The sequence below is a fragment of the Rhinolophus hipposideros genome, assembly GCF_964194185.1.
Source record: "Rhinolophus hipposideros genome assembly, chromosome: 6".
NCBI classification, from domain to species: Eukaryota; Metazoa; Chordata; class Mammalia; order Chiroptera; family Rhinolophidae; genus Rhinolophus; species Rhinolophus hipposideros.
The window spans coordinates 72,551,763-72,567,505 of NC_138052.1; the positions used below are offsets into that span (position 1 = coordinate 72,551,763).

The 15,743-nt window shown below is 31.6% G+C and overlaps 1 protein-coding gene across 3 annotated transcripts in view; it reads left to right on the forward strand.

Annotated features, from left to right (window-relative positions):
* Window positions 1-15,743, forward strand: part of NBEAL1 (neurobeachin like 1) — a 145,976-nt gene that overhangs the window by 39,697 nt on the left and 90,536 nt on the right. For 2 of the 3 annotated variants that reach the window (XM_081051454.1, XM_081051453.1), the window contains exons 8-12: window positions 359-444; window positions 3,946-4,252; window positions 6,001-6,107; window positions 12,565-12,651; window positions 14,690-14,773. In XM_081051454.1, coding sequence (XP_080907580.1) covers window positions 359-444; window positions 3,946-4,252; window positions 6,001-6,107; window positions 12,565-12,651; window positions 14,690-14,773 — 671 coding nt within the window. The remainder of the gene's footprint in view (window positions 1-358; window positions 445-3,945; window positions 4,253-6,000; window positions 6,108-12,564; window positions 12,652-14,689; window positions 14,774-15,743) is intronic. The other variant, XM_081051455.1, reaches the window with a different exon arrangement.

Genomic DNA, 15,743 nt, shown 5'->3' on the forward strand with positions numbered 1-15,743 from the left:
GTAAGTAGCAGCTCTAATTTCTCTTACTTTGATTTTGATGTTACTTACTAGCCCTGTGACTTTAGGCAAGAAAATAAATTCTAACCTTTCATTTGCTCATTTGTAAATGGGGACAAAATATCCTCATATAGAGTATTATGAAATTAAATGAGATAACAAATAAGCACCTAAAATAGTACCCGATAGATGGTTTCTCTTTTCCTTTCCTATGAAAAAATACGTATCAACCTTGCCTTTTAATAGATTTTAGCCTTTTTACAAATAGTTCTTAATGTTTTATGTAAGACATTCCTTAGACATAAATCATAGTATAAAAAGAGAAATCATTTATTTGTTTGTTTTTGTATTATATTCACAGAGTGTTTTCAGGAAAGTGAACATCTCAAGGAAAGCCTTAAGTGTTGCTTATTGCATCTTTTTGGAGCCATTTTAGCCGGTGGGCAGGTGAGGAAAGTATTGAATGTCAATATATAAAACAATTGTTAATAGTGCAAAAAGCTTTCCATGGATTATTTAATGTATTCTTTGTTTTTTTTAATTTTGTGAACCATACAAATTATTTCTAAGTTTATATCTTGCTTAAAACTAATATACTTCTTTTATTTATTAACTTACAAGAAACCTAATAATATTAGCACTAAAAATAAAATTAATGTATAACCAGATTTAACAGTTTTTGGTATTATAAGATCTTAGATGTGTTGACTTTCAACTACTAGTTCCTACTTTAGAGTATAGAGGATCGTCAGCCCAATTAGTCCACTTGGTGAAATCAAGCTCTAGCAGCTTGATTTCTTAAGATACATGAATTTAGTCACTCTTCTGTGTACTTATAATTACTAAATGCATATAAAGGTTTTTAACAAACCTTTAAAAAATTCTAGTAATGTTTATTTTTAAGTTGAGCGTCTTAAAAGCTGTCTGTGGTAAACTTTGAGTATAATTGCTAGTTGAAAACTGGGTTATAGTTCAGAAGGAACTTTCTACATGTTTTCTTCAATCACACAGTTTAGAGGTTTTTAACACTTTTTATATCACATACCCCTTTGGCAGTCTGATAAAGCCCTTTGTAAGAATGTTTCAAATGCCTAAAATAAAATACATAAGGTTACAAAGGAAATTAAAACTGTATTTTATTGAAGTGCAGCTAGTAAATATTAATGAAATAAATTTGTAACGTAATAATATATGCTTATTTGTAACACATTAAAGGATATACCAGCAAGTCTAGTAACTAATGTAATTTCAAGAAGAGATGAGCATAAATGATGTTTTAAGACACTGCAACAACTATAATATATGAAAATGTATATGATTTCTATTGGTGACAAAATCACAGGTTTCTTCGTGGGCTGCCTTGCCTTCTTCTCTTCACTCTAGAAGAGTGGGAGTCTCTGTAGTGAGAAGGATGGTGACCAAAATCATGTTTTTCAGTTTGTTTGCTTTATCACCTTCCTTTATTAGCTGATGTCATTTGTTTACTTCCATATCTCCCCATTTCCATAATTTCTCCACTAAGAATAAAAAGAATAAGTAGGGATCAAATATATGGTGATGGAAGGAGAACTGACTCTGGGTGGTGAACACACAATGGGAATTATAGATGATATAATACAGAATTGTACACCTGAAATCTATGTAAATTTACTAACAATTGTCACCCCAATAAATCTAATTAATTAATAAAAAAAAGAATAAGTATATGTGAATAAAATAGAAAATGACCTTGTTTTTGACTAATGGAGACTCTGGTTTGATCCCATTTCCTTTCTGAACACACAGATTTGTTAGTGCCCAGAGGTAATCAAGCCCTGAGAGATCTCCAGTATTTAAAACTCAAATGGAAATTAAGTAGGTATTAGAAGTCCAGTTTATTGTTTTAGGTACTGAAAATACTCAAGATCTTTATAATCATGTTACAGTTCTAAGTTACAGCTACGTATATTGAAGTCAGAAGGTTGTTTGTTGAATATAGCATCAGGACTAGGGTATTTAGATAAATTGGATATCTAACGGCATAAAGAATGGCCTTGTCATAAAGAACAGACTGGTCTCCTTTCCCAAAGCACTATACCTGGGCTTCCCATTGGCATATTTGTTCAGTTTGGTGTTAAGAGCAAGGGCTTTGGAGGTAGACTGACATAGCTTTAAATCCCATGTCTATCTCTTAAGTAGTTGTGTGACCTTAGATAAACTATTTACATATGTTTTAGTTTATTTATAATATGAAAATAGTAACATTTATGCAGCAGTTATAAGGACCAAATGACACATAATATATGTAAAGCACTTAGCAAAGTACCTGTGCTCGTGAGAACTAAGTAAATCACACATGTATCAGGGAGATTTATGATTCCCTGTAAGTAGCAATAAATCCTAAAATCATAGCAGCTTAAGTTAGAAGTTTACTTTTTTTCTTTCATTAAAAAAAGAAAAAAAGCAGTAAGCAGTCCTGACTTAATCTGGTGGCTCTAGATCTTTAGGGACTCAGGTTCCTTCTGAGTATCAATTTGTTATTCGTATTATTCCTTGTGCTACAAGATAGTTTCTAGAGCTTGCCCATATTGTCTGCATTTTAGGCACATGATGGAGGGAGATGAAGGAGACAAATGACATGTGCCAACTATCTTTAAAGAAGATTTTGAAAAGCTGACACTGATGTCTTTATCTCATTTGCTAAACTTCATCAGATAACTGTAAAGAGGACAAACACATCCAGATAAAAATGTTGACAAAACCTGCTTCCTCAGCCTCCTTAGCAGCACGGGAGGTTAGGAAATGTAATCTTTATTCCTGGTAGCTGTGTATCCAGCAAAGTATCGGGTTCTTTTAATAAAGAAGGAATAGAAAATGGATGTTGGATGGGCTATCAGCAATTTCTTCCGTAATAGTACTTGTTATTATTGATATTATTTATTAATGTTGATAATAACAAGTCCTAATGGCCTCAATGCTATTACTTTCAGATGATTTTGCATACCTATCTTCTTATTTATTATACCATGTTCCCCCGAAAATAAGACTGGGTCTTATATTAATTTTTGCTCCAAAAGATGCATTAGGGCTTATGTTTAGGGGATGTCCTCCTGAAAAATCGTGCTAGAGCTTATTTTCCGGTTAGGTCTTATTTTCAGGGAAACATGGTATATCAGTTTAACAATTTAGGGCAATATGTATTATTCATTTCTAACTTTAATGGATCACTTTAAATAGTTACCAATTACTTAAAATTTCAGAAATATGTAGACTCAGAGCTACAACAGTCCTCTTACATATCAATATCATTGGAGATGGATTTGCTGTAACCAACATAAAACCTGAGAGAGGGTTAACCAAATCAGGGTTATTTTGTTGCTGTTGCTTGTTTTGTTTGCCTCTCATAGGAAATCCAGACGCAGGCAGTTCTGGTCCTGGTATAGCAGCTCAGTGAAATCATCAAAGACTATGGACTGTCCTTCGATATTCTCGTTCTGCTCTCTGTAGCCTTCTTACTTTAATTCTTGGGTTTGTTTCCTTGTGATGTTAAGGTGGCTCTAAACATCATGTCTGCACTCCAGGCAGGAAACAGGTGAAAAGGTCAAGAGCAAAGGGTCTTTTATTTTTTTATTTGTAAAGTGATGTCCTCTTTATAGTCTACTGGCATACATCCTTGACCAAAACTATGTCACACCGCTATTTCTAGCTGCATGAGAGGGTGGGTGGTAAGTGAGTTTTCTATATGAGCAGATTGCTATCTGAATAAAATCAGAATTCCATTAGTGAGGAAATGAAGACTTTTAAAAACACTACCTAGCAGTGTCTCTGAAAGTACCTTTTAAAAATTTTTTTGTATGTTGATTTATTAAAATAAAATGTTATCTTAGGATTTATTAAATTCTCTTCATCTTTGCAAACATCAGAACTCTGGTTAGGTTGGGGTTTCACTTTTATTCTTTCATGTTTCAGAGGAATGCTTTGCAAGCAATTTCTCCAGCCACCATGGAAGTTCTTATGAGAGTTTTGGCAGATTGTGATTCCTGGGAGGACGGAAATCCTGAAGAAGTGGGTAGGAAGGTAGAACTTACTCTGAAGTGCCTTACAGAAGTGGTACATATCCTTCTCACTAGCAGCTCTGACCAGCGTCAAGTGGAAACCAGTGCTATTCTGGAGAACTATTTTAAATTACTAAATTCAGATCATTCAGCTTTACCTAATCAAAGGAGGTCCAGAGAGTGGGAAAGCCGGTTCATAGATCTACAGGTCAAAATGCTGAGTAAGTATCACATGAAGTTTATTATACTCTGTTTTCTCTGAGTCTGTTTTTTTTTTACTTTTATATTTCCCATTTTCATTTGAAATGCAAAGCCGCTGTATAGAAAGCATTGATTGTCTAATTCATATATCATGTGACTATTTAGATTTTGAGATAACTAATACAGAATTCATTTGTGCAACATCTTTGTTTTAACAATAACAAAATCGAGCCTCAGTATTTTGTAAAGATTTTTTTGTTGTTGTTTTTTAAATTTTATTGGGGACTGCTGGGGAACAATATGTTTCTCCAGGGCCCATCAGCTCTAAGTCATTGTCCTTCAATCTAGTTGTGGAGGGCGTAGCTCAGATCCAAGTCCAGTCGCCATTTTCACTGTTTAGTAGCAGGGGCCACAGCCCACCCTTCCATGTGGGAATCGAACCGGCAACCCTGTTGTTCAGAGCTTGCGCTCTACCCAACTGAGCCATCTGCCAACCCAGTATTATTTTTTGAAAGTGTTATCTACTAAAAGCATCAATGTTATAAAGAAAGTCAGCTACGATTTTGAAATTCTAGGAAAAGTAAATTTGCAGAAAGTGCTATTTGTAGTTTCTAACCTATGGCAAAGAATCACACAATCAATTTTGTATGTGCTTCATAACATCTCTATATAGATTATTTCAACATCTGTCCTTCCTTAGAGGACCTCTGTTTTTGCTTTGCTTTGTTTTGTTTTCTTCACAGCCTCTGTGTGTGTGTGTGTGTGTGTGTCTTGTTTCTTTTTTTCTCTCTTTGTGTTGGTTATTTTTTGTTATTCTGTGCTTATATACATTTATGTCTCTGCAATCTCCTTTGACAATATGTGATTTCTTACTGTATTTCCTTCTTAGACTGATAGATAAAAATATTACTGAGAGATCATTTTTATAGAATTAAAATATTTTTATTACAGCCTAACTAGGAAATTGAGATAAAGAGAAGACATAACCAACATTAATGGTTTGTTGTGTAGTGCTACAGGCTTAAAAAAAAGTGTGTGTGTGTGTGTGTGTGTGTGTGTGTGTGTGTGTGGTGTCTAATAAAAAATTATTGGATGTCAAATCTTGGTGAAACTTAGTGAACCATTACAATTGTGTTTCTGTAGGAAAATAAGATTCATCTTGTATACGTGCTATTTTAATGTTATAACATGTCAGGTTTTATAATTATTATAAATTGTAAGTTTATAAGGAAGTTTAAGACTATATTGACTAGACTTCTTTTTTGTTGGGAACTATCATATTATCTATGCCAAATGTTCTTTGATTTCTGAATGGTGGCGGTATTCCTTCAGTAGAAAGCAAGAGCAAAGCATCATCACAAACAGATAAATTACTGAGTCTCATTTTCATAATGGCCATAGGTATCTTAATTGTATACTATATAAATGAGACTGTGTTGCCAGACATACCATGTGTTGCTTATTGACAGCAAGTTGGGAACCTCAGCTGGTTATACTTGAGCATTATTATGGAAGAACAATTAAGTAAACTCTGGGAAATATATATCACTTACATAAAAAGTTAATTTTTAATAATTAAATATAAAAATGTTCACTTTTCTTCTTAAGTAAACAGATTTTTAAAAAAACTCCCATCCTATTATTTCCTAATTAATTTACATCTGTTTGTCAACTGAAAAGCCTAAATTAAAAATATGGCTAGAGTAAATTTTTGTGTGATCCCAAATTTCCTACTTTATAAATGGTTGATTTTGTTTTTATTTTCTAGATACCATCACAGCCATGTTAGACTGCATGGATAGGCCTGTTCTTCAGGCCATTTTTCTTAACAGTAATTGTTTTGAACATCTCATACGACTGCTACAAAATTGCAAGGTATTTTTCTATTACTATTACTGTCTTTGATTTTTAAGATGTTATTGTTTTGTTTCTGTTTTGATTCAAATTTGAGCATGTTATTACTATTTTTTTCTTTATTTTTAAGTGTACAATTCAGTGGTACTAAATACCACTAGTTGGTAAAAATTCACATAGTTGTGCAACCACAACTACCATTCGTTCTCCATATCTCTTTTCATCTTGTAAAACTGAAACTCTATACCCATTAAACAACTTTATATTTTCCCTTCTCCCTGCAACCACCATTCAACTTTTTGTCTCTATGATTTTGACTACTCTTAAGTACCTCATATAAGTGGACACATACAATATTTGACTTACTTATTTCATTCAGCATAATGTCTTCAAGAGTCATCCATATTGTAGCTTATTGAAGAATTTTCTTTCTTTTTTAAGACCAAATATTATAATATTCCATTGTATGTATATGCCACATTTTGTTTATTCATTTATCTGTTGATGGACCCTTGTGTTGATTTCACATTTTGGCTATAATGCTGTTATGAATATAAGTATAGGAAAATGTCTTAAGACCTTGTTTTCAATTCTTTTGGGTATATATATGCAGAAGTGGGATTGCTAGATCATATAGCAATTAAATTTTTAAGTTTTTGAGGAACTACCTTACTGTTTTCCATAGTGACTGCACCATTTTACATTCCTACCAACAGTGCAGAAAGGTTCCAGTTTCTCCACATCCTCATCAACAATTATTTTCTCCTATCCTTCCTCTTCCTCTTCCTCCTTCCTTCCCCTCCTCCTCTTCCTTCTGTTGTTCTCCTCTTCTCCCTCTCTTCTCTCTCCTCCTCCTCCTCTCTCTCTCTCTTTCTCTCTCTGTCTCTCTCTCTCTTTTTTTATAATGGCCATCCTAATGAATGTAAGGTGATATCTCATATTTTGGTTTGACTTTCTAATGATTAGTGATACTGAGCATCTTGTCATACACTTTTTGGCCATTTGAGTATCTTTGGAGAAATGTCTATTCAAATCCTTTGCGCATTTTTAGATTGGGTTTTTGTTTCTTGTAGAATTTTAGTCTTTTGTGTTATGCATTGTTAAAATTTGGTGTGAGCATTTGACGCACATAATTTTGTGCTTGTTTCAGTTAAGATTATTAGTATTTTTCTGGGCTGTTAATATCTATATACTATATTAAGTGGATGTACCATAATTTATTCCCTGTTGGTAGATGCTTAATTTGTTTCCAATACTTTGGTATTATGTAAGGTTTTGAAGTTTCATAGTATAGAATTTTATTTCTAGTAGAATTACTAGGACAAAAGGCATAAACTTTTTTGAAAATTGGGGGTACATTGAAAACAACTTAGAAATAATTAGAAAATGTAGAAAGGTAGAAAAATAGAAATACTGTTAAGGTTCTTGATATATACTACCAATTTGCTCATTATTTTTCTTAATTTTTACTGATTTACACTTGTAGCAGATTTATGTGTATGTAATATCTAATATCTCTGATTATTATATCGTATTTCCATAAATATCAAAATGGTATCAGAAATGAGAAAGAAGCCTTAGAAAATGAAACTACTTCAAAGACCTTTTACCTTTCTATTTGAGGTATTCCTTCATGGACTCCCTGCTGAAAAATACTAGGGTTCCATTTTGATTCTGTGAGAATATTCCAGAATAAGCATTTTCCTATCAGCTCCTTGAATTATTCCACACTGTTAAGAGGGATATCCCTGAAAGCATTAAAATAGTAAAGAAGAGCATAAAATAGTAAAGAATATTTTAAGTAAATAGTAAGAAATATTTATGAAGTTAATGAAAGTACCAAATTACCACTGGAGAATTACCCTGAAGTACCAAATTACCCCACTTGTTAAAATTATTCATTCTTGGGAAAGAAATCCTGGTGAGACGAAAGCAGCATAAGAGAAATGTTTATAAAACCTTTTTTTGTTGTTATGGAAAAGCAGTGTGGCTTTATCAGTTATAAAGGCGACTTCAGTAATAAACACAAAATCTCACGTGTAGAGAACCTACAAATCACGTTATAGAAGGGTAAATCACTAGGATAAAATGTAGTTCCTACTAAAATTTATTAGTATATGCTTTTCTTCAATATATGAAACTCAGATATAATAAAAAAGTCTCTATCGTATCATGTTCAACAGTAACTTTTTTAAAAGTACAAATCTGTTTATAGATAGTTGTCATGATGGTGTAAGCTAATATTTACTCTTTCTATTATGGTACAGCCCACAGTTTCTTACAGTTTAGATTTGGAAACATGATGACAGTCATAGCGTTTTAAAATTTAATTATTTGATACCACTTCCATTTCAGAGGGGAAAGCCAGCCTTTGGGATCCAGGCCTTCCCTGCCTGTAGTGGTCCTCTTTATTTTCAAAATATTCTAGTCAGAATCACTGTAGATTCATCACCAAATATTAATCATTAAGTCATAAAAACAAGGGAGAAACTTTGAACTAAACTGTCCAACTCTTATTATACAAGTAAGGAAATATGTCCTATGAGATTAAATGATTAGCTCAAGGTTAACAATAATACACGATGGAAGGAGATAGGATTTCTTACCCAGGTATGTGTTCTGACCCTACGTTTATTGTTATACATAGTTTTGTACTGGTCACTGTTTAGAAAGTAGGAAAAAAATGCTTTCTGTGCTTTAAATATAGGAAAATTACTGGTTTTACTGGTATACAAACATATTTGATGAAGATAGATGATATGATTCCTGAATATATAAAAATGTTTGGAGTCTTGTGAAAACTTTAAATTTCCAATCATATTACAGGATGCTATAGATATTTATGATTGATTTCTGTTTAAATTGTTTTTTGTTACTAAGGAATGAATCATTCTATTTTATATAGTAATAGAGAATAAAAGCATTTGTTATTTAAATATTCAGACCTGTTGGAAACTTTGTCAACTAAAGCTTAAGGTATATAATTTATGAATTACATGGAAAACTTTAGGCTGACTGCAGTTTCTGTGCTTTCTTTTTATGTGAGATTCACCAGCCAGTTTAAGTATGCATTAATTTCCTTAAATATTTGTGTAAAGACTTCAGGGCTTGTCAAAATGATTTTCATCATACTATACAGTACTTAAAATACAATTCCATGGAATCATGCTTTTAATTTTTTGATAGGTATGATGAACCTTAAACATTTAAGAGTTATTTTGTTTTATAATAGTACAATTTGAAAGGGGGATATACTTTGAATTAATGTAAAAAAACATTTTTTAACGCTGTTCAGTGATATTTGAATTAATGAGAAGAAAATAACAGCAAAGTTTTAGTAACAGAGAATGATTCAAACCCATTACGTTGACTTTAGTACGCTGCTTGGAGTTGAAATCATTTTTTAAAAAATGCAAGCATTACAGAATATTGTAAATATTGTAAATAAAGTTCCATGAGGACTTATGTCATAAGATTCTGGAAAATTCTTGATACTGGTCTTGTTCATATTTGTTTTCTTTATTTTCTTCCTTTTCTTCTCTACATCTACCCCTTAAAATCAACTACAACAAAAATTTATCAAGAGAGTCTTAGTAGGAATGAGAATTTGTGAAAGGAGTAACTGAGGGATGCTCTATGGAAAGAGTGTTGGAAGTAAATAGATAGAATGGTGGAATTGAAAACCTGACTTTGGGAGTCATACCTGCCTGGATTCATATACATTGCCTTAATGACTTTGAGCAAACTTTTTTTTTTTTTTTTTTTTTTTTAAAGAAAGTGGATTTTTATTTAAATTCTAGAGTAATACACAATAAATATAGAGATTATGGAGGAAAAAAGTATAAAAGATTTTTTCTTAATCTTTTTACAAAGCGTATATTTATAATATTTAAATTTTAAAATTACGGCAAAATACACATAATAGTTGCATACATATTTTTAGTGTGAATATATTTTCCTTTAAAAATTAGAACACTACTGAATATTTTTGTATTCTGCATTTAAATATGTTATGTGTCTTCCCATTCCAAAATGAGTCTTCCTTCCCCCAAAACATATACCAAAACCTTGTTTTTAATAACTATGAATATTTCATCCCAGCAATTTTCAAAGTGTGGGGTCCCCAAGATCATTTTATGGAGTCTGCAAAGTCTAATATTAACAACATATCTCATTAATGAATGCCAACTATAATTTTATATATATAATGTGATGGTTCAGTGTGAGGTCGGAGGGATAGTGGATGGGGGGAGGGGGGTTCACAGTATGAGGGATATAAATGATGAACGTTTAAGTATTACCTTGTTTTGTACACCTGAAACTAATAAATAAATTAATTAATAAAAAAAAAAAAAAAAAAAAAAAAAAAAAACATATCTGTTTGAGTCTTGATTTTCTTCATAAGCTTTAACCAAAACAACATTATCATAACAGTTGAATTTAAAAGCATATATGAGAGTTCACCTGTTTTTTATTAAGTCAGACATTTAAAGAGTTGCAAAAATGTAGAAGCAGTGCCATCCTCACTAAGGTATATTTTGGAAAATATACTTATTTTTCATAAAAATGTTACTTATGTCAATATATAATGGGTGTTATTTTTGAATGAATAGACAAATATTTTAATTTCATAACAGATTTTAATTTCTGATATGGTAAATATTGATAGACTTAACACATAAAAGTTCTTTGGGTTCTCAATATTTTTTAAGTGTTAAGGGGTCCTGAGACCAGCAAGTTTGAGGATTTCTCTTTCAACCTATGGATAAGCCATAATTTATTTAACTGTTGTACTTTTGTTGATATTTAAGGGGTTTCTTATTTTTTGCTATTGTAAATAAAGCTGAAGTGAGCATCTGTATTGTAAAATCTTGGTGTGAGTTCCTTACTGTTTTTTAAGGTAGATTTCTAGAAATAAAGTTACTGATTTAAAGAGTAAAAACTTTTAAAAGATTTTTTTGAATGTATGTTACTTATTTTTGTTAATTCTAAAATTTTCCAGTGTAATTGTCCTACAGTATTATGTTGAACCTGAATCTTCTGTGTTGCCAAAAAATTCCCAGAGTGATTTTTCTTATTTTTTTTCTAATTTAATATCACAGTATTACTCTATTTATTTATTTTTGACTTTTTTTCCGTTTCTACCATCTTGGATCTTCTCTAAGATTCTTGATATGGAATACTTTCTGGAAAGACTTTACTCATTTTTGATTTCATCAGTTTTGACCAGTCTGTGTCCCTTAAACTAGACAATGTGGAATATTACTAATCTTTAAACATTTGCTGATAATAATAATACCAGCTTTCATTTATTAAACCCTTATTATATGCCAGATACTATGCTAATAACCAGCATCGATTATGTCATTTAATCTGCACACGTATTTCTTGAGATACTATTTTTTTCCTTTTTGAGAAAACAAGCTTAGAGAAGTGAAATAGTTTTCTTTAAAACCAGCTAATAGTGGAACCAAGATTCACATTAAGGTTTCTGACTCCAAAGCCTCTATTGTGTACAGTAATCTATCTTTAGGTTAAGCTTTACATATGTATGTTTTTGCATATCATATCATACCATACCTTTATCCACTTTATTTTATGTTGTGTTATTTCAGCACATTACTGGACTTTTCTCATTTTTGAAATGGTAGAACTTCCTAAGAAGAACTTTCTTTTTAGGATGCTTTTGATAAATCCCTTTAGAAGTCTAACATTCTTTCCCTTTTACTGTTATTTGAATTTTTTTCTCTTTACCCATACTATGACTGAGATGTTTTGGGATGCTGAGTTTTATGAAGTAAAACCAAATACTTGATTCCTTTATTTCTTTCAGAAGGAGGCAGTCCCCATGTGTATTAAAGATAATTCTAATCCCTTTTTCTAGTACACAAACTAATATAAATTATGCTCAGCTCTTTATACTGTTGATTTGTATTTGGAGAATTCTTTTAACAAATATGTGTGGTCAGATAAATCTGGGAAATGCTGCATACTGACCTCCCTTGTCAAACTACACATTAGCATGTTTGAGACTCTGAGAAGTATTTCCAGAAAGAACCCTTTTAAAAGTTAGTTTAATAGAGTTTCACAAATATAATTGGCTATAGAACCTTACTGTGCATTACATATGACATTATCTTTAGTCTGTCTTAATAGCACATTTTCTCTTTTCTGTGAGACATTTGCTGCGTTCTTTGCCTTTCGGAATATTAACTAATTTAATTATTGTTTTTGTTTCTTATTTTAGTAACTTTGAGTTCCAAGAGGGAAATAAATAATAATTAATTTTAGAGTTTATGAACTAACTTTGTTACCCAAAAAAATGAATAGTTGATTGTCAGTTTAAAAGTGGTATACTTCACAAGTGGATTCTTGGATTTATTTTCAAGAGACATGGAAATCCATTTAAACTTCATTTCTGCTTTTAGGTAACAATTTAATGTTCTGTCTCCATTATTCTTGTCTCTGTTTTTAACAGCTGTTTTTAAATGCTAACAATAAGGTGACAGACAAGAACGAGAAAGACCTTGCCAACAAATTACTGACAGAAATGAATGAGGACCAGGTATCTACAAAGCCTGCATCTTGTTTCAGTTGAAGTTCAAAATCAGTCAATGGGATCAACTATTCCTGTACTTTTTTCTTATGTCTTAAAATACATACACAAACATTATCTTAATTCTAATCTTCATTAATCATTTTTGAAAAATTTTAAAGCAACTTTTATTTTTAATTTTTTATCTAAAAGATAAATATTTTGAAATCTTGGTGGTTGGTCTAAATGATCAATAGTATTCCATCTGTGTATATGTGTGTGTTCTTTTCAGTTTGAGAAGATACAAAGTACAGGAATGGGATCCCAATATCAATGCTATCCATCTGGTGGTGACTTCATATTTGGGGCTTCTTTTTCTAAGCATTATGGTGTATTGGGACTTTACGGCTTTGTTTGTGAATATGTATGGTCAATAATATCTGATTCTTTGCTTCTTGTTGACAAGTAATGATTATAATTCAATGGACAACCTGAATCTTGGAGGAAGGGAAGAAGACGCCGAACTCTTTGAGTCTTAACTTAGGATAAAACTTTACTTTTCTAAAAATTCAATTCTATACAGGAATAAGCCAGAAATATGCAATTCATATTGCTTTTTACAATACATTAGGTAATTTAGTTTGAAAAAACTACCTATAAAAATTGCTTTGTTATTTTTCTTTCCCAAAATGTTTGTGAAAGGGCTTACATGATGTCATTATTAACATTATCTTGATGTCCAGGTTTATAAATAGAACTGTGGTGTAGAAAGAGTCATGATAATCTATTAATTTCTATTCTGGATGTGCAGTATCAATTACAGGGTACTGTTTTAGATTTTTAAATAAGTGTTAGTACCTCTTAAGTCCTTACAGATTAATAGTTAATAGTCTTCTTAGAGGTTTATGTTATGTTAGTATTCTTAGTTGTAGGTACTGCGATGCCTAGTCTTCTTGGATTAAGAATGGGAATGATCTTATATGTGTGAAATTCTGTATGCAGAATGTTTAATGCATATTATAATATGTTTATTACATATATAATATGTTTATCTTATAATGTTTAATGAACAACATCAACAAAAACCAAGATCCCAGATTAAATAACTTGCTTGGAAGTAGTAGAGCTTAGCTTAAAACAACAAAGATCGAATCAGTCTCTTTACTCAAATCTTTTTTAGTGGGAGCAGGAGAGGGAACTCCTATTTATGGATTCATTAGATTCAAGTTACAGTAATATGTTCCCAAAAGCAGATTTTTGGAACTTGTTTTTACAGCTTTCTACTATTCTGTTCTTTCATGGTTGACTAAGGCTGATGAGTTATGTTAATTTTTTTTAGTATTGTAGGTGTTATATTTGCTTTTGTTTTTTGCTATAAATGCACTGACCTGAAATTTAATACATCTTTTCTTTATGATGAAGCTTAAACAGAAACAGACAAAATGGAGCTGCTTTATATTTTTTTGCACAACTTTTAGCATTACAGGTTGCCTTCTCAAAAACATGACAATTCTTATAGATATTTCTTTTTCTGTTCTGCTTCAAATTCTGAATTTTATTTAAAAATAGGTATACCTTACTGTTTGCAAGTGTAATTAATTGGTGTATGTACATAATATTTCAATTATAACACAGGGTTTAGAAGCTAAGTAGACAGGACTATTTTAGACTCATACATGCTAATGAAATTTAAACCTAGAAAGTTCATGTTTATTTTTGAAGGAAAATTAAAATAATAGAGTTTCCAATGATAGAACTCTCTCCCTTCCTCTTGAGATTGTCCATTATTTTTTTAAAAAGCATGTGTTAAGCTTGGTGTTCTTTTCCCCAAAACATTTTAATGAAATGAGTGAATGTAGTCTCATCCTTCTTGACACGTGGCTTTTTTCTGTCAAGTAGATAACTTTTCTTGCAGGTTATAGTGTTTCAGAAATCCATTTCATTGGAAGAGGAATGTATTGCATATTAAGTAATTAATTTTTCAGGTTTTCAGAGCAAAGGTTTCCTAACTAAATACATATCTTGAACACATTTGTTAATTTCTTGCCTTTTTTCCCCCCTCTGGTAGGTGTTTCAGGGACAGTTGGATTGTTTGGCTGTATCAACCATTCAGGCTCTGACAGCAGTAATGAACAAATCTCCAGCTGCTAAGGTGAAACATATATCCCCAACCTCTAAGATGCTATCTTACATATACCAATTTTAGTATATAATTCCCAAAGTTATGCACGAAAGTGTGTAATACATATGGTTTCACACCTGAAATGAAATAATTCTCAAAATATCTCATCTTGGTATAGGAATCATTTTGCTGATAATTTTAAAGACAGATGCCTATCAGCCCTACTTTGTGATTATTTAAGATATTGATGACTGAACTACAAACTATGAGGGATTTGCAGGGTCAGGCAATGAAGAGGGCACTGGTGTTGACATGTTGAAATGATCATTTTAAGTGATTCTATGGTAGTGCATTTAAAGGATTAAATTTTATATCAATTTTTCTTCATTAATTAAGAAAAATTCACTCACTATTTAATCAGTTTTACTGCCTAAAACATGAACATTTTTCACATGTCAATAGCCCTACCAATTTGGGACTTACTTTTCCAGATGGCAATGAAACTGCAGCTTCTTTGTTTGTAGTCACTAACCTCAGGATTTTCTTTCCCTTCTCCCTTCTCACTCACTACCTCCCATTCTGTCCTGCTGTCCACTTACGCTGATTTTGTTCTACTGGTTTCCTCATTGATTAGTTTTAAGGATTAGTGAGATCATTTGTTTAAAGTGGTAAGCATAGTTTAAAGCATAGTGCCAGGTACATGGTAAGTGCTTAAAAATGTCATTTTCTATTATTATTACCATTTTATCTTATCCATCGCCTCAAATATATTTCATGCCTTACCTGTCTAATACAAGAAATGAATGAATTACTTCTTGTTCCCTAAGCCATACCTTCAGTTGTATTCCTTACTCTCCATTGGTTTTTGTTAGAATACTAACTGTTTCCCTGTAAGTGTTTCTATATACTGGGGGTGCAAAAAAAATGTATACACGTGAACACTTTGGTCAGCATTGCTCAAAAAGTAGTTCAGTGTAATCAGAAGTGTCTGGGTGCTGAT